The sequence below is a fragment of the Dermacentor variabilis genome, chromosome 8 (assembly GCF_050947875.1).
Source record: "Dermacentor variabilis isolate Ectoservices chromosome 8, ASM5094787v1, whole genome shotgun sequence".
In the NCBI taxonomy this organism is placed as follows: Eukaryota; Metazoa; Arthropoda; class Arachnida; order Ixodida; family Ixodidae; genus Dermacentor; species Dermacentor variabilis.
Window position 1 is genome coordinate 168,259,396 of NC_134575.1, and position 24,913 is coordinate 168,284,308.

General features: G+C 44.6%; 1 protein-coding gene across 7 annotated transcripts in view; it reads right to left on the reverse strand.

Moving 5' to 3' along the window:
• Positions 1–24,913, reverse strand: part of LOC142590715 (beta-hexosaminidase subunit alpha-like) — a 254,126-nt gene that overhangs the window by 166,611 nt on the left and 62,602 nt on the right. For 5 of the 7 annotated variants that reach the window (XR_012830233.1, XM_075703136.1, XM_075703135.1 and 2 more), the window contains exons 3-6: positions 20,092–20,407; positions 16,996–17,111; positions 16,271–16,381; positions 13,246–13,347 (exon numbers count right to left, since the gene is read on the reverse strand). Coding sequence is in view for 6 of the 7 variants with exons in the window: in XM_075703136.1 (XP_075559251.1) it covers positions 13,246–13,347; positions 16,271–16,381; positions 16,996–17,111; positions 20,092–20,407 (645 nt within the window). In the remaining variant the exon portion in view is untranslated. The remainder of the gene's footprint in view (positions 1–13,245; positions 13,348–16,270; positions 16,382–16,995; positions 17,112–20,091; positions 20,408–24,913) is intronic. The other 2 variants (XM_075703137.1, XM_075703140.1) reach the window with 2 other exon arrangements.

Sequence of the window (24,913 nt, forward strand, 5' to 3'; positions counted from 1 at the left end):
TGATTTCATTAGGAACCACTTACCCAGCATAATATAGATTGCTAATAGCATTAAAGACCCAAAATTCCCTAAAGGATAGATGCGCCAGCAAAATTTTATTTTGAAGATCTATAAATCTATAAAAGAGAAATTACCGAACAGACAATTGAAGAAGATACTCCAACGTAGATCGACATCTCAAGCGAATCAAATAGGTATAGCATACAAGAAAGTTGTAAAATTGCAATTAAGAGCATATTTTGAGAGAGAGAGGAAGAGAGAATCTTTGTTAGAAAAATAGATTTTTGCTGGGGCGTACATAACCGCTGGCATGCTACTCTGTATAGGGATAGGAAATGCGAATAAAAGATCGCCGAGGAGAGTAAAAAAAAATGAAATGCGCAAGTGAACCAAATACTAATATTTATAGGTGACTGGCAGGTGAACTTAGGCTTTTCTATATGAACTGGCGAATATCTTTGAAGTTTTTCTATTAAACCAATTTCTGATACGTATTTGAACAATAAATCCAAAGCCCACCACTGTTTTGAAGGGTCGGGCATTTAACCTAAGATACTGAGTAATGTTAATGGATCGTGGAAAACCATTTCCATTTGTCGCTCAAGAAATTGGCTGAGGCTTAGCTTGGTTAAGCCTAGTCAGATGCGAAGCATATTGGTGGCTAAAGTTGGTAAGGCATGGCTGTTCTCGGTTATACTTGGTCTTTCTCGGTTAATCTGGGTAAGGCATGGTACTAGTATATCACTGCAAGTCATCATTTATTTTTTGCAAACCAATAAACACACTCTTGTGATCCGTAAAGCTATGACTCTTAGTTTGTACATCACTTATTCGGTATTGTCTCCCATTATTCCTACACAGAACCAAGTCCAAACTTCTTATTCCAACGAGCAGCTCTGTCTCCAGGAGGCATCTCACCTCGTGAGTGTCTAGCAGAGGCAAGCGCAGCTGCTTATATACCGCCGCGACGCCGCGAGCGACGGCGCGAGTTGGAGCCCCGTTTATCCTCTGTCGTGACGTCACGGTGTCACGTGGTATAGCATGGGGTCACTAAAGGTCATTGAAGGCGACACCGCCGCTCCTGAGGAGCTGGGTTGAGCTCTAGTAATATGCTTCGCATAAAAATTGTCTCTCGTCTCGGTACGCGGGGCATTCAGGTAGTGTGGGCTCCGTCGTCCCTAAGCTGCCGCAGAAGCTGCCGCAGTTACCACAGTAGGGATTTGTGGCACGCCCTATGCGGTAAAGGTAGTGCAGCCACCTTCAGTCGAATACGCTGGTACAGTTTGTCTATCTGTCGAGGAACTGGTCGTGGAATTTTCGATCTCAGTTCTGGGTCAATATAATGCAGAAAGCTATCTTTGTGAAGCAGCAGATTCCAGAGCCGGTCTTTTTCTTGATAGGCATACTTTCCTGCCGTGTTCGAAGCGCATCTTAAAAAACAAAATTTCCCCCAATTAATGTACGAAATTCCAGTAATCGGAGAACTGTATCGTCCCATTTGTCCGATTCAGAAGCAGCAATATATGGAGTATGTAGGATTACGATACCTGCTTTTTGTAAGGTGTTGCGGGAACGTAGGGATTATGTAATATTTTTCAACTTGCCAACTATATTAAAATTCCCAAAGCTATAAAACCTTTGCATGCCACCCCGAAATTTGTAAATGTGACTTTTACACGCATTAGGCTAAAAGTCTCGGCGCTCATTGAGGCAGCCGAACTTTGGCAATTAATTGACATCTTTGATTGCAACATAAATGTATATCGTTCGCCCGCAGCAAAGGGATCGACTCCTGAAGGCAGACATTTTTTCGTTAGTTTAGGCTTTCCTTAAAAACGAGTTTATATTAGTTTTTGAATCTTGGCAGAAATGGATTTACCACTCCGTAGTGGGTGAAGATGATGCACGTTTTCAAGGATATCTCACCGCCAGTGCACAATGCTTGGCAGGAATAATAATGATAATAATAATAATAAAACTTTATTTCGCCAAGCATTGAAAAAATGTACAAACATCCGGCCTGCCAAAGCCTCATTGGGCTTGAGTGGCAGAGCCCGACAGGCAGCGGAACCACGCAGATAAACACACAGGCATGAACGCACATTAAAACATTAAAAATTACGGAACATCAAATTAGTACAGTGGCAAAAGAAAAATAGACACAGAACACAAGTTACATATAAAAAACACATCAGAATAAAGAGCGAGGAAGGAAAACAAAATAGCATGACAATACTCAGATCAGTGCAACAAATACTGCAGTAACCAGTGAATTCACAGGATTCATTTGACAAGTGGTGGAGCAGGTGTGTACAACGTGGTACACCCACTAAGTAGTGTATCGCAGCATCTTTTTTATTTTATATTTAGTTTTTGCCCGGCGAACTCTTGGAGGTAACCTATTGAAGTAAAGGGAACGTAAACATCTCTTACTCGCTTTCCATATCTTGTAAACCGTCGGAGAATACAAAAAGCTTCCTTCGGTCGAAGAGACCATGTGGGAACGTACGGAATCTTATAGTCACTAAAGCAAAAATGTTTCAGGACAATAGTTTCGATCAAAAGGCGATCAAAATCAGGTAGCGAAAATACCTTAAAAACATCAGAATTGGGGCGCAGGCCTAAATCATAGCCAATATTTTTTACCAAAGATCGTAGGAGAGAATTGATCCTGTTCTTCCAACGAACTGCACAGTGACCATAGATCGTTATGCCATAACGCAGTACGCTATAACCGAGACCATTTACAATAGCTTTGCGTATTGAAAGTAGCACATAGTATCTAATCTTGTACCGCACACAGGAGACGGTTCGGAGCTTTTTACAAACGTGGGATAAGTGGTCATTCCAAGAAAGAGCATTGTCAAAGTATAATCCTAGGTATTTCACTGTAGTTTTATAGCTCAGGGGTAGACATTGACATTGAGAACAATTAGATCCGTGCAAGAGCAGCTGCTGGTTTAAACCTACTTTCTTCATCGGGCTGTGAAAATATAAGTTGAGTCTTAGAGCTGTTTACTTTGATTAGGTTGCGTGAGAACCAGTCCATAGCAATAGTTGCTGCAGCTTGAAGAGAAGAAAGGGAGTCAGAGTAGTTCGCTGACTGGGATGCGAGGACAGTATCGTCAGCGTACTGATACAGGCCTACAGGCACGGCGTTTGAAAGGTCGTTCACGTAGACGTTAAATAACAGGGGACTAATTATGGAACCTTGAGGAACGCCAGCTTTTATTAGCAAAGAAGCACTCTTTGCCCGCCCAATCGAGACGTATTGCGTTCTCTGCTGCAAAAAAAATTTCCAAAGCGAAAGAAACACTCCACGGAAGCCTAACCTGGATAGTTTACACAATAACAGAGTGTGGCAAACGCTGTCAAAAGCCTTGCTGACATCCAGAAACAGTGCGCACACCACTTGGCTACAGTGAAAAGAACGATTTAACATGTCAGAAAAGTCCTCCAAAAGCATTTGCATCCCTTTACCTTGTACAAAGCCATACTGACGCGGTGACAGGGTTTTGTGCTTATATAAGAAACATGTCATTTTAAACAGCAAATGTTTTTCTAACATTTGAGTCAAACAGAGCAAGACTGAAATAGGATGATAATTTTCATATCTATTATGTGCACCACCTTTGTGAATTGGGGTAATAATTGCCGCTTTCATGTTCGGCGGGATGATGCCACTTGAGATAATGCTGTTGAACAGTGACAGAAACACGCATTTAAGTATGTCGAACAAGGTTCGCAGATCACCTACTGAAATTCCATCTATTCCCATAGATCTATTTCACTTAAGACCGAAAATAATTGAACATAAATCATCCTCACTTAGCAAAGTTAGGTGTGCCGATTCGACTGTGCTGTTCTTAAGAGTACAAAATAAGGGATGCTGTTGCGCACTACCCGAAACTTGCGAGAGAAACTTGTTGAATTCATTAGCTATGTTTTCTTCATCAGTGCCAAAATACGACACGAAATCTTTTCCATCATTGCCACGCCTTTTGACATCTCTCAGATTATTAATCAAAGACCACGTTTTTCTAGTATCTGAGCCTGCTTTCTTAAACGTGTTACGGAAATGTACTCGTTTAGCCTGACGAATCATTGCATTCACGTTATTTCTCGCAACCTTAAATTTTGACCGTAGCAGGATAGAAGCAGTTGCCCTTTTCGACTGGGCCCAGAGCAAATGCTTTTCTTTTATGGCTGATAGTATTTGGGAGGTCATCCACAAGTTTTCTTTATTGCGCTGCCTGATTTCAACCACGCGCGTAGTCACTTTCTTAAACTCTTGTACTAGTTCAACAAGTTTATCATAAATGTCTACCGGGGACACTTTTCCCAAGAACACTTCCCAATCGTATTCCGTAATAAAGGAGCTCCGTTTGCTTTGGCATATCGTTGGCGTCCTTCAGGCACATCAACATCAAGAAACTTACGTTTGGTTAGACGGGGCAATCATGTGCACTCTCGAATCTAAACAGTGCATGTATTCAGTGGTCACATGTATTGCATGTGCCTTCCTTGGTTAGGCTTCAATACGAACCAAACCTTTTGTTTTTACTTTGGTCCACCTTCTTCAGCCATTGACGGGACCTGACGCTACTTCGTGGTATGAAGGTCATGATAAAAATGCTAAAAAGATTTCTTTCTTTCTTGGTAACACGGTCGGGCTGGCATTCAATGAGATGTAGGTTAAGTTCTCATGTTTTCATTCATCCAGATTCTTAGAGGCAATGCCAGCGCTTATTGCAAATTAGCATTACTCTGATTCTTTTCACATAGCGGGGTGGTCACAGAGAATGGCTTCTCATGCTTGCAGCTTTTCAAATAGGTACGACACTTACTTGAGACCATTAAGATATTCGCCTTTTACAGCAAGTTCCCTTTCCCCCAACAAAATTTCGAGGACTGGTGTTTTATTATTAGGAATGCTGCCTGCTTAGAAATAAAAGCCATCCATCCCACATCGAAGGTGCGCGCTCACTAAAGAACTGCCTCTTAAAGCAATGGGATAATATTTTGCGGTACGAGCATTCGCGGTGACCTCGAGCACAACAGGCAGCGTTGCTTTTAACTAATAAAATTGTAACACGAATGATTGGCTCCGGCATGACTGCTTTTGGCAGTGTGGATTCTCTCATTTTCAACTTTCTTGCTAGTAACACCTTCCTCGTCTGTTAATATGGCAGCTGGATTATTTTTGGAGCCTTTCATGTTTCCAGGTCCCATAATTGTATATTTTAATTGAACGCAACAACTTCAATATTGCAAGTGCAAAAGAGCCTTACAATGTGCTTTCAGGTTGTGTGTTGCAGCTTGTACGGAAAGATGTGGGACATTAGCTGATATATAGGAAAATGCACGCCGAGAATACCTCATACAAGGGGGGATAAAGGAAACACTGACATATCTAGGTGGCCCTCATGATGCGAAAATGCATGCAAATAAATGAACTGTGACGTATACTTTGTGATTCCCTTCTGTCACCAGTTAATCGAGGTTCTTAGCTGTGGCTAACGAGACGGGACATGTAAGACAGACGACAAAGGCACCATCACATTGCGTTATACTTGTCTTACAGAATACCCTTGTGACTTGTGACACCTTGCCGTTCATTCTCGCTTTCTTTTACACGTATTCTCTTAGAAGTGTTTTCAAATACAAGGGCTCAATGGATTCTGTGTGTTCGAACGACAAAGGAAGAAGCAATAAAGCTAATGGGTAATGACATCGAGCTCATATATTTTTGAGCTAAGCGGAAGTTTGACATTGAACCCAGATTCATTGCGACAATCATTAAAATGTACATACTTACATATGTACTGGTATACTTGATTGACTAAAGATCTGGCATCAATTAAGGTAAGATGTACTGAACAAGCTACGGGGATCTACTGTTACAGGTGCCTTTATATAACACAACACACTGCAGCTACGTACCGATTTCTCCTGTACACTCCACTTTCTGAATCACTGTGTTTAGGTTTTGTAATATATACTTACGACATCAACGAGAAGAAAGGGTGTTAACCGTGGGGCCCGATTATTATTAGTCATAATGTTACGTCATTAACTTGACATAAAAATTGTAACAGCGCAAACACATGCAACCACAAAGTACGAAGGACAAGACACAAGCGCTGGACGAGACACAAGCGCTTGTGTCTCCTCCTTCGTACTTTGTGGTTGCATGTGTTTGCGCTGTTACAATTTTTATGTTTTTGTTACGTCCGTCAGTCATGTGTGCGCCAACTCTGCGGCACAGAGCCCTACGTCACGTACATTCAGGAAGTCTTGGCTCTGTGCCGCATAGTTGATGCACACATGGCTGAGTCCGACAAGGTCTCTCACATCCTCAAAGGCATTGCCGATGACGCCTTCAACTTGCTCGTTTTTAACAACGTGGCGACGGTGAATGCAGTTATAGAAGAGTGCCGCTGCCTGGAACTAGCTCAAAGCCGACGTATCGACCAGCAGTTTGCCCGTCTACCCAACACCCCAGAGACATCTTCCTGTGCCGACACTCCTCGTCCCAACACTGCCGATGTTACTAGAATCGTTCGGCGTGAGATCGAGGCCGCCTATCCGGCTGCGTTTGACTCCAGCCCCCCCCAATGCACCTGCAGTCACGGTTTCCCTGATCCAGGCAGTTGTCCGCCAGGAGTTCGCAAACATGGGTCTTCACACCATCTGCTCGGGCAATCGCCCTCATACCCACCCGGCTTCTTCGATTCCGCCCCGTCCCGCATCTTATTACCCGCCACGTCCCCGCAACCCGTCTGAATGGCGCACTGCAGACGACAAGCCCATTTGTTTTCGCTGCCATTGAATCGGGCACATTTCTCGGCACTGTCGCAGTCGCTGGAGTTCCCCGAACTGGTCTGCTTATACTGCCTACTCTCGCCCTCTAGGTGGCCCTTCTCGTCCCTATGCTGCCCGCTCCGATAATGCCGCCACAGATTCTCCTGCGCCGAACCGCCCCTATTCTCGTTCGCCTTCGCGCCAACGACGACAATCTCGCTCCCCCCCCCGCCCCGTCGCTCCTATTCGCCGACTTCCTTCGGACGCCGCAGCCAGCCGGAAAAGTAGACGATGCAGCACCTCGAGGTGACGCTGCATTGCTCCCTACGCCGCCAAATCCTCTACTGACGTTGCCCACTCATCGGAACCTTCTTGACGTGCAAGTCCACGGTGTTTCTGTATTTGCTCTCATAGACACTGGGGCGCATTTGTCGGTAATGAGCGCTGAACTTGGTAACCGGCCGAGGAAAATAATCACGCCTGCCACTACGCCTGTTGTCCGTGCCGCCGATGGCGGAACAGCCCCTGTAATCGGTATGTGTGCCGCCCGCGTCTCCTTCGCCGATCGCTCCACTATCGTGCTATTTCCAGTCATCGCCCGCTGTCGCCACGACATCATCCTCGGCTTAGACTTCCTCTCCGCACATTCCGCTCTCATCGATTGTTCCTCCAGTACACTCCGCCTTGACCTGCCTGTTCTGGATCCCGCTGAACCACACCCCAGTCGCCTCGGTTCCATCGACTTAATTCACTTGCCACCTTCGGCACTGACTTACGTTGACTTCGTGTCGTCCCCACCAGTCCCTGACAGTCACTACATCGCGGCTCCTATTCGAGACGTCCTCCTTACACACGGGATCACAGTACCTCATACAGTTTTATCTATTACGGCGAATTGCGTCCGTTTGCCAGTGGTCAATTTTGGCTTGACGACACAAGTGCTACCACGCGGGATGTCTCTAGCCCAGCTTTGCTCATTCGAGGATCACTCAGTAGCATCTGTAGCAGTAGACAATTCAGCCGATCTTCCTCTACCATCACAGTCGGCAACTTGTACCATCGCCGAATTACAGAAAATGATTGCGCCCGACATGCCAACCGAGCAGGCTCGTCAGCTCTACCGCGTTCTGTTTTCCTACCACGATATGTTTTACTTTAACAATCGTCCTTTGGCCCAAACTACAGCGGTTAAACATTGCATTAATACCGGTGATGCCTCTCCTATTCATCGCCGCCCTTATCGAGTATCACCGGCTGAGCGTCAAGTTATTCACGCCGAAGTTCACAAAATGCTTGCCAAGAACATGTTTGAACCGTCATGTAGTCAATGGGCGTCACCTGCTGTAGTGGTAAAAAAGGATGCATCATGGCGATTTTGTGTGGATTATCGGCACCTTAACAGGTTTACTAAAAAAACGCGTACCCCGCACCTACACCTGATATGTTACGTAGGAAGACGCTGACGAAAAGCTTCATACAAGTATACTTACAAGGCAATACGCCGCGCTTGGCCAAGAGGCAACAGCCCACGCTAGCCTCTAATCGTCATCGTCGTCTTTACCCTGCTCGCCTCTTTGTTATCGCAAATACTCTTCCGTAGCATTATCATAAAAGCCAACGAACACTGACACCAAGGACAACATAGGGGAAATTACTTGTGCTTAATAAATGAAATAAAGAAACGATAAATTATTCGAAATTAAGGTGGATGAAAAAACTTGCCGCAGTTGGGAACCGAACCCACAACCTTCGCATTTAGCGTGCGATGCTCTCCCAATTGAGCTACCGCGGCGCCGTTATCCCATTCGCTTTCTTGAGTATTTGTGTGTCCTAGCAGAACCCTGAGAGTCTTAGCTAGCGCCACCCTTCACAGACCTTGGCGGCGGACGTGGAACGTTTTTTTTGCCGCAGGCGTCACGAGAACGTGATCTTTTTGGGTGAAGGCAACTGGTCAATAAACCCACATATGCTACCTGAAGGCATCAGTGTTGCCGGATTGGAGGCCCTCGCTATGTAATCAACGAGACCCTCGTTATGTAACGAGGGTGTCGAATCCAGCAACACTGATGCCTTCAGGTAGTATATGTGGGTTTATTGACCAGTTGCCTTCACCGAAAAAGAACACGTTCTCGTGACGCCTGCGGCAAGAAGGACGTTCCACGTCCGCCGCCAGAGTCTGTGAGTGGTGGCGCTGGCTAACGCTCTCAGGGTTCTGCTAGGACACACAAATACTCAAGAAAGCGAATGGGATAACGGCGCCGCGGTAGCTCAATTGGGAGAGCATCGCACGCTAAATGCGAAGGTTGTGGGTTCGGTTCCCAACAGCGGCAAGGTTTTCATCCACCTTAATTTCCAATAATTTATAGTTTCCTTATTTCATTTATTAAGCACAAGTAATTTCCCCTATGTTTTCCTTGGTGTCAGTGTTTGTTATCTTCTTATGATACTTATGACATGAAATACATGCAGGAACTTGCTGCTGAAATTAGAAAAATGGCTGCCGACATCACCGCTATCAGAAACGAAAATAAGGGTTCAAGTGAGTCGTTAGCAAGTATTCACTCCAAACTAGATCTTTTAGGACAGCTTGAAAGTCGTATGTCAACCATCGAGGAAAAGTGCATGCAACTGGAAAAGACCATGAAATCATTTCTGCGTCAAATTGACGACCTAGAAAACCGAAGCAGACGGTCGAACCTAATTATTTACGGACTAAGCGAACTCGAGGATGAAACATCGGAAATCCTAGAACACGAGGTTAGCACTAAACTAATTAAAGAAGTGCTTGGTGTAACGTTTTCCGGTTTCGAGCGAATTCACCGCTTGGGAGGGAAGAAGGCTAACAAAACGCGCCCCGTGATCTTCAAGCTGTTCGATTACAGAGACAAAGCCAAGATACTTAAGAACTGTTTTAGACTGAAGGGTTCCAAAATTTCTGTCAGCGAAGATTTTTCTCTGGCGGTACGCAATATAAGAAAAAAACTTTGGGATAGTTGCAAACTTAATAGAGAAAAGCATGAAAAGGTCAGACTCGTTTACGATAAGATCAAAGTAAATGATGAACTCTTTGCATGGGATGAAGAATTAGGCGAGAAAATACCAGTAAAAAAAGTGTCTCCTCGAATTGCCGAACGGCAACCTGCTAAGTTAAGAAAAAACTAACTATTCTTAATATCAACGCCAGGAGTATAGTTAATAAGACGGTAGAACTTGAGGCCTTGTCTCTTGAACATGAACCTGATATCATAACCATTAGTGAAACTTGGCTGTCATCATGTATCTTGACCAACAATATATTTCCCCCAGGTTATATAGTTCTTCGTCAGGATAGATGCACACGTGGCGGTGGCGTCGCGATTTTAGTGAAAGACGACATTCAGACCACACCGCTACCTAACATTACCGGCGCAGAAGCACTGTTTTGTAGGATCACGATCGGCGTATATTCCCTTTATGTTGGTACAATGTACAGAGCACCGAATTCTGGCCCGGAGCCATTACATATCTTGTCTGACTACATGCAGCGTCACCTTCAAGGGGACAAAAAGGTTGTCCTTACGGGGGATTACAATCTACCAGGTATAAGATGGGATTCGTACGATGCTGGTGTTATCGATAAGGACAGCGCTGAGGCGATACTTGATATGGCCTTCAATAGTGGTTTAAAGCAAATCATTCAGCAACCCACACGTGTCATTTTGTCGAGCAGCACAATTCTTGATCTAACTTTTGTGAGTGAAAACATTCCTGTAGAGGACATATCATGGGAAATAATTGACGGAATTTCGGACCACAAGGCAACCAAATGTTGTCTATCACTACCGTCGTCAGCACGCTCAGAAAAATTGATCACACGAATATATGATTGGAAAAACGCAGATGATGTCGGCATTCTTGATTTTTTTGATTATCACTACCCCAATTTTTCTTGTCTTTTCCATGATAATTCTGTGACAGTAGATGAATTATGGGCGAAATTTAAGACCTATGTACACGAATGTTTATCTAACTTCGTACCCATGAAAAAAAAGAAAGTGCACAAAAGAAACCCTTGGATCACAAGGAATATAATACATATGAAACGTAAAATGTCAAGGCTGAGGAAACTTAAGGGTAAGACATCAAATCCCTGTTTCTCTGACAAAATTAGAAAATTGGCACATGAGTTGAAAGTAGTGATAAAGCAAGCAAAACATACGTACATGAACGTCACACTTAGCAACTTCATCAAGACGGCTCCTCAAAAATTTTGGAGATATTTTAACGCGAACGTGCATAAGCAAAGCAATTTGCCGCAGAAGGATGCTTTCCAAAGAGCAAATCAGTTTAATAACTTTTTTAAATCCGTTTTTACACAAGACAACGGAATTTCACCAGATTTAAACCATCAGCCGAGGGGAACCGGCGACATACTTGGTGATATAGAGATAACAGAATCAGGTATACTTTCACTGCTGCTTAACATCGACATTAAAAAATCTTGTGGCCAAGATGGGATCCCCAATACTTTCCTCAAGAGATACGCAGAATGGGTCTCTAAATACCTCTTACTTATCTTTAAAAAATCTCTAGAATCGTCTGACGTGCCCAAAGACTGGAAAATAGCAAAGATTGTCCCGATTCTCAAATCAGGTGACGCAACAAGCCCATCAAATTATAGACCGATTTCGCTAACCTGCACATCTTGCAAAATTCTCGAACACATCATACTAAAACACATCGTAACCTTTGCGGAAGATAATAACTTGCTTAGCATCAACCAACATGGTTTCAGAAAAGGACTGTCTACTGTTACGCAACTGACACAAACTGTGCATGATCTCGCTCTAACAATTGATAACCGCGGGCAGACTGACATAATATTCTTAGATCTATCGAAGGCCTTCGACCGGGTATCCCATCCTAAACTCCTGGGCAAACTACAACACAGTCTCGGATCTGGCAGCATAATAAACTGGATAAAAGCTTATCTTGCAGGTCGGCAACAGTACGTAGAAATCGAAAGTCAGCAATCTGATTGGGTAGAAGTGTCATCCGGAGTACCACAAGGAACAGTCTTAGCACCAATTCTTTTTTTACTATACATCAATGACATGGCAGATAACATAAAATCAACGATGCGCATGTTTGCAGATGATTGCATTATATATAGGGAGATTAGGAACCATAATGATCAAGTAATACTAAATCACGAGCTTGCGCAAGTAGCAAATTGGTGTCAGGCATGGCAAATGAAGATTAATTTAGACAAGACTGTTTTTATGAGAGTAAGCCGAAAAAGAACCCCACTAGAATTCACCTACACGATCGAACAGCAAAAATTAAAGATAGTCGATGATTATAAATATTTGGGCATTGTCCTATCATCTGATATGAAATGGGACAAGCATGTGTCACACATATCTTCTAAGGCATTTACAACACTTTGCTCGCTTAAACGCTCTTTAAAATCTGCCTCACCAGACACTAAGATGCTAGCCTACACCTCATTCGTTCGTCCTATACTAGAATATGGTATTACCTGCTGGTCTCCACATACCAAACAGTGCATAAAACGCCTAGAAACAATACAGAGAAAAGCCATCAGATTCATTATTAATAGGTACAACCGTAATGATTCTCCGACAGAACTCCTTGATAAAGCTTGTCTCCCGACTATTTACAAGCGTGCGAAATACTTACGCCTCAAGTTTCTGTTCCACCTCCTTAACGGGGTCTACAAATTAAACAGTGGTGCATATGTATCTTTCACTGAACAGCGAAACACTAGAACTAAACATCATAAACATTTAATTGAATACAGGTTCCACACAGACACATTCAGGTATTCTTTCTTTCCCCAGACAATCAGAGACTGGAATTCATTGCCTAGTGATATCATAATTTGTCCACCTGACGATTTCCTTCCTATGCTGGAAAAATATGTCTATGAATGCGCATCTTGATTTACCAGTATCGCCTGCAGACCCCGCATTTTGTCTCTAATTGGTTTTGATGTACTTTTTTGTTGTTTATCTTATGCTTCTGTATTTCTGTTCATTAACCTTTAAGGCCTGACTCAGGAAGGTCACACCCTTTGTTGTATTACTCCACTACGTCTACTTGTAAACTACAATACTAACAAGTGTATAAGTTTGTCATTCTTATTTTGATGCAATGTATTTTCCCATGTCCTGCAACAGCCTCAAAATGGAGGCTAGCAGTATGTATGAAATAAATAAATAAATAAATAAATAAATAAATAAATACGACAGAGTGTTACATTTTCGATGCCAAAATGCTTGCAGTTTTCAGCATTACGCGATAAAACTAAACGAGGTACAAGTACCGGTGATGTGGTTATGACAGGGCCTTAAAGGCAAATCCTCAACGAATACGTCAAGTTGTGGCCATTATCGCGTAAGACTGCAAAAAAGAACTCCAGATTGCAACGTCTCTTACTTTTTCACTGAGAGTTGGAAACGTTCTGCTGACAAAAGGAAAAGACTGGTCGTCGGTCATGTGCCAGTGGAGAACGTTCATTTTGTTGTAAGCCATAGCGTCCTGAAATGGGAAACATTTTCGGTGCGTCAGTAGCAGTCCAAGCGTCAAAAATTAACACTTGTTGCTTTGTAGGAAAGAGAAGTGGGCTTCATTGAACACTAGCAGTGTTATTCCAAGGCGTCACCTTGTAAGCTTGCACCACAAAGCATTTCATTCGCTATACAAAGTCCTATATGCACCATTATAGGCAATATTTACTTAGGCGAATCTTTATCATGATGTTAAAATGTTACTCTCGTGGAACATCAGGAAATATTATGTTAGACTTAGTTGAGTCCACCCATAAAACAACTTTCATATGTAGTCAACGGGAAGGGGTCTACCTGTTAATTCCTCTACTCACCTTCATAATCTCTGTAACTAAATAGTACAGAATGAATGTAACAATTATACAATCTCATCCTCTGTGCACAATTCTGTGGCGCCATCAAAGTGATGGCTCAGAATTTACTGATAATTTGTTCAAATATGTATTCATTTACTGAATTTTCTTACTCAAATATTATTTTATTTATTTATGTATGTAGGTATTCTTTATTCGTGTATTTATTGTTTTATATAATTACTCTGCATGTCAATGCGTCAATAAAGAGAGGAGTGGGCGTTAAAGGTGTGTTCGTAATGGCAGTCTTGAGAGAAGTGTCATCAGATTTGCTGGCCGTGTAGGAGGCAAGGCGATTCCACTCAGATGAAGAATTTGACGCGAAACAATGTACATATTCCTCTACACGAATGATACTTGAACTTTTAAACGACGCCCGACGCGAATTAGCACGTAGCATGGAGGAGAGAACAACGTGTTCATCACCTCAGCGTGCCCAAAAAGTTTATCGTTGGAGCAAAACATGTGCCGGCTTATCTTCTCCTGTAGAAATGCTCACGGTGATCAAGAGAAGATTATATTGCAGTAATTATGACGTCCGATAAAAGTTAACGAGAATGAAGAGAGTTAAACGGTTGTGAATGAATATGGATGATGACATGAGGATACGGCTTTGTGCGCTAAGTGGGGCCTGCAGCCGCTGGTTCAAGCTCGCATATGCTGCAATATCGCGTGCAAGTCTCTTTCACCTCCACCCCCCCCCCTTTTCGTCCAGGACACAGCTCTGCTATTTACAGAAAACCAAGGAATGGCTTTCTCGTTTATCGACAAGCCATGTTCCACTTCACGTGCGAGCTCTAGAGCATTTAGGTGAACAATGAGCGCAATTTTCAATTAGGTGAAAGTGCATTTGTTTAGTAGTTGGTATCTAAACTGAATAGTAAATTGCTATGGAGATTTTTGTAGTTCTCGAAAATATAGAAAAAAACTGCAATAATGAAGCTCCCACTGACCGCTGGTTGAAAACTCGAAACTGCACAAGTTCTAAGCTCTTTAGCGCTTCACCCGCGATTCGGCAGGTCAAACCGGGGGGAAGGGGGCGGGGTGAAGAAGGGGGCATGCTCTCCTGATATTCGTTATGTGAGGAGTGAGCTTGGACACACGTGCAGTGAATATGGCACACCGACTGTTACTAGACGAGCTATGTTTGGTTTTTCCCTGCAGCTATGTTTGCCAGCAAGGATTCGCCGCATGGTTAAAAAATGAAAACACCGTTGAGACCTCCATGAAAATGCAACCCTGAACAAATGTAACAAACGACGTGCAACCCTAGGGAAGTGCAATATTGGAAACGAATTACCGCTTCAAGAAAACCAATTCTGGCTTAAGAAAAACTTAGAATGAGCGTGGTTAAATTTGATCATTACGAGTGCGGATAGAGGACTGCAGAGCGTGGCAGTCCTACCTACTACCTGCCTCGAGAGTGATAACTGCATTAAGAGGTCCCTTTAACGCAAGAGAGGCTCAGCCTCAGAATTGTGAGCGTTCTTAGTTCACGCTCCTTATTAAAATCATTAGCATTCTTCATAGAGTACTTCATGCATATTAGGGGCTACTTGTTTGTCTAATCTGCCGGAGTTTCTAACCATTCAACCGCCAACTTTCAGTACTACGTTGCCCATAGTTCAATGATCAGAGTATTCGGCAGATGGGATGAGGAAACCGGGTACAGAAAGAATAGTGAGGTCAACTTGGGTCACACGCATGTGACATTGAGCTTGTGCTATTTATCAGTTTAGCCATTTTCGACCAGCTTGTGTTGCTCGATATGTGTTACTCGTTGCGTGCTGCTATTCAGTGAAGCTCTTTCACTCCAATATGGATCGCTGGATATGTGAAACTAGGTATGCGGCACATTTTAATGAAATTTTTCGATCTCAATTTCGATTTCTGAGTGGCTTAACTGGGTATGTGCCGCACTTTGATGAACGTCGTTCACCCCATCCTGGGTGACTAGGTACATGCCTTTCTTCAATGAGTGCATTTGACACTAATTTGAGCCACTAGTTGTTCCAGTGGGTAAGTCACTTTGGTGACGAGGGCCAAGTGTCCACTGCTTAAAGCAGCTGTGGGAGCGGTGGGAGACTATTCAGTGCTATGCATTAGTGTTGCTGAACCAACAGGTGTTTCGTCGTAAATTCGATAGATATATAGAAAATGCGTATTCTGTTTATATGTACATTACTGTATAAAAAGACATAGAAATCAACCTCTACACGTAAAAATAAACACTTTGCACTGGGACATAACATGGAGTTCTGTCTCGCTCGTTAGTTTCAACATCCCAAGACTTCACGTATGATCACTAATTGAGCACATCGTAAGAAATAAGGTGAATCGAAGTACCATGCCAAATAATCTCCGAAGAATGAACGCACGACCAATTTTTATTGTTATTGCCTTCGGCAGGAGGCATCGCTGCAGGTTGCAGCGCCATTATAGCAGCACTGTGCGCCAAAAGAGGACACAGTGATCTTTTGCACACCACTTGAGGGCACCCACCAGATGTTGCGCAATAGGCATGAGCCGCGAATGACTCACCAATGTCTCGACAATCTTCTTGAGCGGGAGGAAGTGCCTGGAAGTGTCGATGAGAAGACCGCGGTGCTGGAACCTTGGGGCGTCGTGGATGACAGTCTCATTGACAGCGAACTGAATATGTAACGGGAATGGCAAACGTATACGGTTCCTAATTGTTCATGCATGTAGCTTCGAAAAATTTGCAGCACATAGTGCGTAGGTGACCAAGTTGTTGTAACAGATTTCTTATAAAATTCTGAAAATCCGAAACTCATTCATTAGTTTATACCCTAAACGTTTGCTGTTTAATTAAAGCAGCACGGAAAATGTGCAGAAGCAAGACACTTATGTTGCCTCTTAACTTACGGGTGCACCGTACTTGACGCAAAGCAAGGTCTGAAATTCTGAGCCAGATAATATGCTGTCACCCACTCCCTTCTGCAATGCCTCATCGATTGAGAGTATCCAAAATAAATAAATAAATATCCATTTATACCCAACATGAAATGTAAAAAAAAATGGTTCTGAAGCTACAGAGTGCTTTCCACTTCCTTCCTTAATAACTCGTCATTTTTAATGTGCCTATAGTGTCACAAGCCGGACATTGTATTACTATAGGCTGCATTCTCATTACGTTGAGAGAAAATACTTCGAGAAAGACAACTTGGCAGAAAATTTCAAGTGCCACCAGCGGTCCACCTGCGGAGCATCGAGGACTCTGAGCTGCAGCGGTCTCTGTCACGCACCTGAAAGCCGTCGTAGGGGTACACGACCTGGCTGAACGTCTCCAGACCCCTCAGCAGACCCCAAACGGAACTGGCCCTAAGTGACGGCTGTGAGTTTACCGTCAGCTCCAGAGTGTCTGCAAACGAAAGGTTGCTGCTTAGAGCAGGTATGTGATACTTGAATTCAGTGTAAATTAGTAATTAGAATCTGCATAACAAGCATTGCTGTTGAAATACAGAGTTCATACAAGAATTGCTGTTGACATACAGAGTGCATGGCCATCACACTCTAGTCACTTCGGCTGTGGTTATCTGCGGAAGCTACGTTGATGCACTAAGCCAGTGGGCGGTGGAAAACCACTTCTAACATTGTTTCAGAGCCTTTTTTTTTGCTTTCAAACTTATAGGTCAGACAATGTCACTGGGGCCGTGGTCGTCCGTATTCACAATCAACTAGACTCTACATACAATCGAAAGAGATGTCAAGATCAAGATTTCGAGGCCAGTGGAGGTGCTTGGAGAGACTTTTCATGAATGTTCAGGCTGCAATCGGATAAACCACAATAACTAAGCAAATCACTTTGCTCCTGTAAAATATAACTGGTGAATTGTTGTGAATGAACTGTTATTGCCTTAACTATTATAGACAATAATCAGTAAAACAGTAGAGTAACTTGACAATTTATATTGCAGGTGCACTATAAAGAATCGGCAGTCACTTAAGTATCCTTACATGATTTGAATGCGAAAGCAATCTGATTTCTCTAAGTTGTCCCCTTTATATAAAACTCCAGCTTAATTCAACTTAATCCACCTTGCTTTGAGTTGTGCCAACCATATTTCAGATTATTCCAGTTAATTCAGCCTAATTCATCTTAACCCATTTTACTCCCCTTTACTCCATCTTATTCCAATTTTTGGAGTGGGCCAGGTCGGTTATGACCGTGGACAACTGAATTTTTGAATTGGTCAAAGGAAATTTTTAGGGCGAGGCCACCTTAATTTCGGGGGTGGTCCAATTCAATATTGGCACTGGCCCTGATTGGCTTTGAACGCCAGTCAACTGAATTTTAGAAATGGGTCAATGTATTTAGTGTGGACCACGGTGCCCATCCGATGCCGTGGCTGTTCACCGTGGGATTTCGCAGTGCGAGTCACAGCAGATTCAGCGCCAGGAACGTGAAGTCATCACTTGGTTACGTGGGTTTTGGTGCCATCGGATGATAACAACGGGCGCCGGATTTTTCCGGGTCCAGGGGCATATCATGCTTTCGCATTATTATAATTGAAGGGAGCTCATTGCAAATGCAGAGCAATAAAAACATTTTTGCCACAGTCCACGTTCTCATATCAAGCAGTCATACACTCAATTACCAAAACAAATCTGGCAGAACCCATCCCACGACGAAAGTCGAAGTCTTTAGCATTTGAGCAATGTAGCGAACAATGTGTTAGAGTCTAAGAGACGCGTGATGTATGAGGTGTGTGGGACGTTATTGGGTGCAGGATCACTCCATAAAGAGGCAGAAGCAGCACGCAGAAGTACAAACACACATCAGCCTTTTATTTATGCACATAACACATAAAAAACGGCCCACACACGCGACAGTTCCCCAAAATACCTTCTAGACGACATGCAGCTATATATATGTATTGGTCAAATGCAATCGGCCTACAGTTCAGGCGGAAGCACGTGTCGCCGTGTAGGAGACGTCGTGGAACCGATGTTGGTCAGCAGGGTTGGACAGCAGTGTCGGACAGCAGTGTCGGACAGCAGGGTCGGACAGCAGGGTGGGACCACCTCGCGGGGCTCGGGTGGTCCTGCGCCACAGTCGATATACCGGAGCCTCCGCGTGCCCGCTTTCCCTCCGGCGGGGTTCGCGCTCGGAAGCCCACAGCAGCAGCCACCGGGTCACGTCCACAGCTGGCGGGGTAGCCCTGTGGCCGCTCACCCGAACGCTTCTTCACCCAGGTTCATAACTGCCAGCCCTCCTGGACCAGTTGCCCAGCGGAAGAACTGGGCGAGGTATCCTCTCAGAGGGTGGCAGCGTTGATTGGCATGTGGCGTAATGACGCGGGTGGTAATAGCTCCTAATGGGCCGGACGCCCAGCGACGCAGCTCTTTTTGACCGAACGCCGACCCTCGCGCTCTAATCACGCCACGGGCCACACTCTCTCGCGTCACGCTTTTCGAGGCGCCACTGTCGACGCTCCCGAATCGATGTCGATGATGATGATGGCTCTCTCGCGGGTATTTGCAAAGAGTCGGTGTCCTCATCGCCACCACACGGCGCACTGCCTTCATATGTTTATGCTTCCCACTCCCGCGCACTCTATATTATCACAGTGCGTACGCAGCCGGGCCCCTCTCTCACGCTTCCGTCTTGACATTCTGTGGCATCTAGCATTGCCGCGGTAATGCCCGCGTGTGACACAAGTGCGAATACATAATTTCTACATATAAATGATAATTTTTCAATGAACAGCGGCATACGCCCAGTGACCCAAGTGGGCGCCAAGGAGGTTCATTGAAGAGCAGCACCTAGCCAGTGCTGCTCTTCAACGCCAGCTCCCACAGTAAAGTAGCGAAACCCTGTGCCCATTAGACCATTGACTAAACATGGGCCCAAGCTGAGAGAAAAGCAGTTAGAGGTGTAATGCGACAGGTAAGACAGATAGACACCGAAAAGTGCGGTAAGTATGCTAAGAATGCTAACCGCTCTGAACAATCCAAGAAACGTGCCCTAAATATTAGTGCCACCAGCCGTAGACCCTGGAATCTGGTCCTTCACAAAAAGTTAAGTATAAGTCAGCCATGCACATGCACTCTCGACGAGTACTAACATCGTTTAAGTGAGCTGAGGGAGAATTACGGCATTTGAGTGAACAAGTAAAATCGTGTACATGGAAGACTAACATTTTCGTTAACAGTTATTTCGTCATGAAGATGATCGTAAATGATTGTGCCCACAACTATAACATTTAGGGTGTGAGTATAGAAGCTTGTGGTACAAAACCAATTATGACGACTACGATGACGGTAATGATTCGGCAAGAAAATAGCTTTACAGCAAATGTCTCTGTCAAAGTTAACCGCTCTGCGGACGGAGAACTAACATGCTTCGTCCATGTCGTGATGCGGTATGTGCTCGCACGGCCCACCCAGTAGGACAAGCAGCGAGTTTATGGGCAGGCCCTTGACAGGGCCAAGGGGAGGTACCCTGCTCTGGCTGGCAGTCTCTCCTCTGGGCCCCAAGCAGCCGCTGAAGATCAGCTGGTTACGGTATCGCTTTAGCGCCCGATCGACGACGTCGCAGCCTCCAGGGGGCCCGACGAACACGAAGGTGAACGTGCTTGGGTTCAGCAAGAGCAGATCAGGCCCCGTAGTCTGCTTCATGGGCCGGGGCCATGCCTCGCCACGGCTCGATGACACCTGTTGTGAGAATGACGAGATGAGTGATTGAACTAATATAGCCTTTATTTTAAGGAAGGGGACGGTGCTCGGCCGCTGTTGTGGATTACGTGGGAGATGAATCTAGGTTGCCGGATTGTTGGCTGAGGCACATCTTTACCTCAGTCTTGTCTTTGATCTTGCACTTTATGCAGACTCTGGTATTACTAGATGTATAGTCCGTTCGGTCGCCCTCGCATGGTCTGGTTGACCAGTCCTACACTACTCAAAACTGGCCACTTTGTCTGCCATACGTCGCGATGGCTTTGCACGTTTCAGGGTTACTTTGTATTCGATTTCGGAGGATTCTAATGTTTTCGCGCAGTGAGTGTTCGAACCTGGACCTCCCTTATGAAAAAGCTGCGCAGCTCTAATTGAGGTGTTGGAAGTCTGCTCTGCGTGACTCCTGATAATGTGTGCATCAGGTAAATGTGTTCCCAGTCGTAGCGTCTCTGTTTTCGTGCCCCTTGTCATGTACGTGCGGTCTGTATGCAGCGTTAGCCAAAACCTTGTTGAGGAAAACCTCTTCCGTGCGAGTTAACCCGCCCTTGTTTTCAAACACGTTCACTGGTGTAGCTTTTAATAGGGTCTGTTCGCTGTCTGCTTTTCTTTCGCTGGAATGTAATGCATCAATGCTCTGCTAGGAGAGCCTTCGGCCCATATCTCTAGGTAGGGATTTCGGTCTGTGGCGTTTCGCGAGAGAACGAAGTGTTGGGTGCAGGACGAGTAATCCCGCTTGCGTGGAAACTGTGTGAGCGGCTGCGTTTCCCCTATTTCTTGCCGGTGTTGTAGGGTAGCAACATTTGTCGCATTGTTCTTCATTCTCTTGTTTTCTTATAGTGTCATTCGCGATAGCATAATCTATCATAGGCGTGGGTAATTCGGCCACCGCTTCGTACGACGACATAAAATGCGGTTATTCATACACCCGCACTTGCTCTGCAAAGGTCCTTATGCTGATCGACTGCGCGCTTAGTGTCATTTTAAACATAGGATAAGTATTCCCAGCGAGGGGTAGCAGATTGGGCTAGTTGGCGTTCCAACATGTTGCAAGGCTGTACCGTGTGAAACAGTTACAGCAGGAGGACACCAAGCAGAAACGAGCGCCACCCTGCTTATCATACTGTCGAAACTGCTTCGCACAATAACCCTTGCTACATAAATAAATACGTGTTAAAATATACTAGGAGTGAAAACAAAATGACTTAATTCAAACAATAAATGCAAAAGCACACGCAAAAAAAGAGACAAAAAGAAAAGAGAATTGAGAATTAGCCCTCGCTCTGCGATCGACTGGCCTCCTGGTTAGGTGAGATGGTCAAAAGCGTTGGTGCCGGGTTCGAGCCCCGGAACAGGGCAAATTTTTCTTCAACTGCGAGACTTTCTTCCTCAGAAACCTTTATGGGTTTCGTTTATAGCCTTGTGCTACTACAATTCGGGTGGATGCATAATTTTCCCTTTCATGTACTTTCCTCCACCTTGCAGCCTTCCGCAGAACAGATTTACATTATTTAACGTGCATAAAAGGCAATATGCTCAATTTTCATAGTTTGGCTTTTATCATAGTGTTTAAAGAAAGCGTGCAGAATTGTTTTTGGGTAATTTTCAAGGTTCTAGATTCTTGATAACATCACTAGGCTAATAGTTTAGAACAAGTAAGTTTAGCTCTAGCAGTCTGCTTCCACGGCCGCTGCAGAAAAAAAAGATGGTAGGTGGCCATAATCTTTGATTTAGCTGTCTCTTAGCGGCACTCTCTCCTCGGCGTTGGTGTACTTTAGGGTAACTTCAGGCGAACGCGACGCACGAACCGAACTGGGAGGTAGCAATTTTCCATTACGTAGCCAGTTAGATATCATGCCACCCTCTTGCCTGTGACGACATTAGTGACGTCCTTACTTCCGCTTTCTACTTCCGGGTTTCCAGGAATTTCGACAAAGTCGTGCTCGCGTGGCGGGTCTAAAGTCTAAAATTCTGTGCCTTTGTGGGCGGTAATCAGTGATTTCTATATTATAAATATTCCAAACACGTCAGTAGATCAACATGTCGTTAACTTACGCTCTGACATTATATCTTTAAGGAAACCCATAAATTTTGTACTGTACTATTTTTTCTATTTTTTTCTGATTGATATTGAATTTTTTCCTCGCTCGTCTCGGAGATTTCTAACTAATTTTAATTATTTCAGACACTTCAGTTACTCAACTAGTAACTAGGCTTATGCTCTGATATTATTTATATAAGGTATGTTACTAATTTTCTGTTTTACTAATATTTTCTTTCTATATTTTCTCATTTATTTTTATTTCCTCCCCGGGTGTCTCAGGAGGTGAACCGGAAGTGCTGCGCAAGAAACAAGAGTGTAACTTGATGCTCGTGCCACTAATAAACAAAAATTGGCCGTGGCTTAGCTCGGCTATTCCAGGATATACGTAACGAAAGCTAAGGCGTAGCATGTTTAGCTTTGGTTAATCTTGACTGCAAGGCATGGTTAGTCCAGTTGTCTAGCTATGTTGAGGCGTTGAGCCAGTCGTTCGGCGTGCTGTTCGTCTGTTTCCTGGGCGATTCGTTTTTTTTTTCATCTCGTTCCAATGCGGATTCCAGGCCTCCTCCTGCTTATCAGAATTGTCACCGTCCATACTGCCGCCTCAACTGTGGCTGCGGCGCACGCGAGGTCTCCTTTTCAATCCTCTGTCATGTTATCCGGCATGCGACGCAGCTGGCGAGCGAGCGGAGAAGAGCGCAACGACGAGGAACTCGGAGTGACGTCATACCAAACGGCGGCGCACAGTGGCGCGGAAAGGCGCGGCTCTGCGCAGCGCCGCAACACCTGTGGCTCCTTGCTACTAGTGGCGCATGCGCAATAGTGACTAGGGAGCGAGAGAGAGAGAAATATCCGCGGCGAGGCGGCGTTGTGAAGTCAAGTGCCTCCTCTGAGCACCGCCACGGCGAAATCGCAAGTTCGCGGCCAGTAAAGCTTTCGTTTTAAAAAGGTGTGACCTGCCGCGTGCATCGAAAACTCTGTCATCCGCTGCGGCACCACCAGTTGCTGGCATAGAAAATGCCCCAGGAAAGCACTTTGAAGGCAGTCACCCGCGCAAGTCGGCCCTTCCCGCACAAGAAGGTTAAAGAACGGCTAGCGCGCTTCCGGCAACTCCGACTGTCCCGTTTGCTCCTTTGGAGGCCACTCTAGGCGGCAGGCCACTCTTTAATATATATATTTTTTTATCTAGCGGCCGTGCCACAGCCTGCTTCATGTAATTGCTGCGATGTTAAGTTCTAAATAACGGTAGTCTGTGTTTATCTTACAGTATGAGATCGTTATTGTGGTCAGAAACAGACTTTAGCGTAATCCGCGTTTTAAAGCGAAAGCTTTACTGGAAGCGAAGTTGCGATTTCGCCGTGGCCGTGATCCGAGGAGGCGCATGACGTCGCACACGTTGCTCGTCGTGGCGTTCGCCTCCGCTCGCTTCACCAGCTGCTTGGCATGGCTGATAAAATGTCGGAGGATTGAAAAGGAGAGCTGGCGTGCGCCGCAACCACAGTTGAGGCGGCAGTATGGGCGGTGACAATTCTGATGAGCAGGAATAGGCCTGTAATCGACATCAGAACGAGATGAAGAGGAAACGAATCGCCCAGGAAGCAGACGAACAGCACGTCCAATGACTGGTTAAACGCCGCAACATAGCTAGACAACCAGACTAACCTGGAATTGCAATCAAGATTAACCAAGGCTAACCGTGCTATGCTTTAGCTTTCGCTACGTATATCGTGGCATAGCCGAGCTAAGCCACTGCCAATTTTCTCGCTTCAAATTTTTATACTGCACAGTCGTGGGTTTTGTTTATTTCAATTCTAGTCATCGAGCAACTTGGAGTTCATAACGAATTGTGTTTATGCGAGTTCTACTCATTGTTAATAACATTTATTTTAAGTTTTTTTCTATACATTCTACTGAAAGCTAGCACAAGTGTTACTTTTTCAACAAGTTTTGGCTTTGTCATAATGTTTTCTTTTGGTGCAATGTATTTTCGGCGCAAAGCCCTGCACTGGCGGCCTCTTAAGACGCGTGCATTTTTTTCTTAGCAGGCTGCCACTTCTACATTGGTCATTGGGATGGTTGCTGCATACCAAGCATGATATTCTGGATAATTTATTTTCGGGGACATGTTAACTTTCATGTCACGCGTCGACCTCTAAAAGCAACAGTGGCGTGGCGCAAGGAGCTTTGTTGCACTAGACGCCTTCGTTGCGGTGCTCGTGTGACTAGAATCCAGAAAGGAAGTTTCAGATTATCTCAGACATTTCACGACTTTGTCTATACCCGCTTTTCATAACGTCCTAAGTACCTTTTGAACTTAGATAACATAAGGCAAGCAAAGAGATTGTTTCAGTAGGGCTCAATCCCATTTCTGGACGACCTTCTCGAAAACGTTTTGAAGATGTGTTCTAGATGGTCTCAGAAAAAAAATTGAGTTGGTAGTTAGCCGG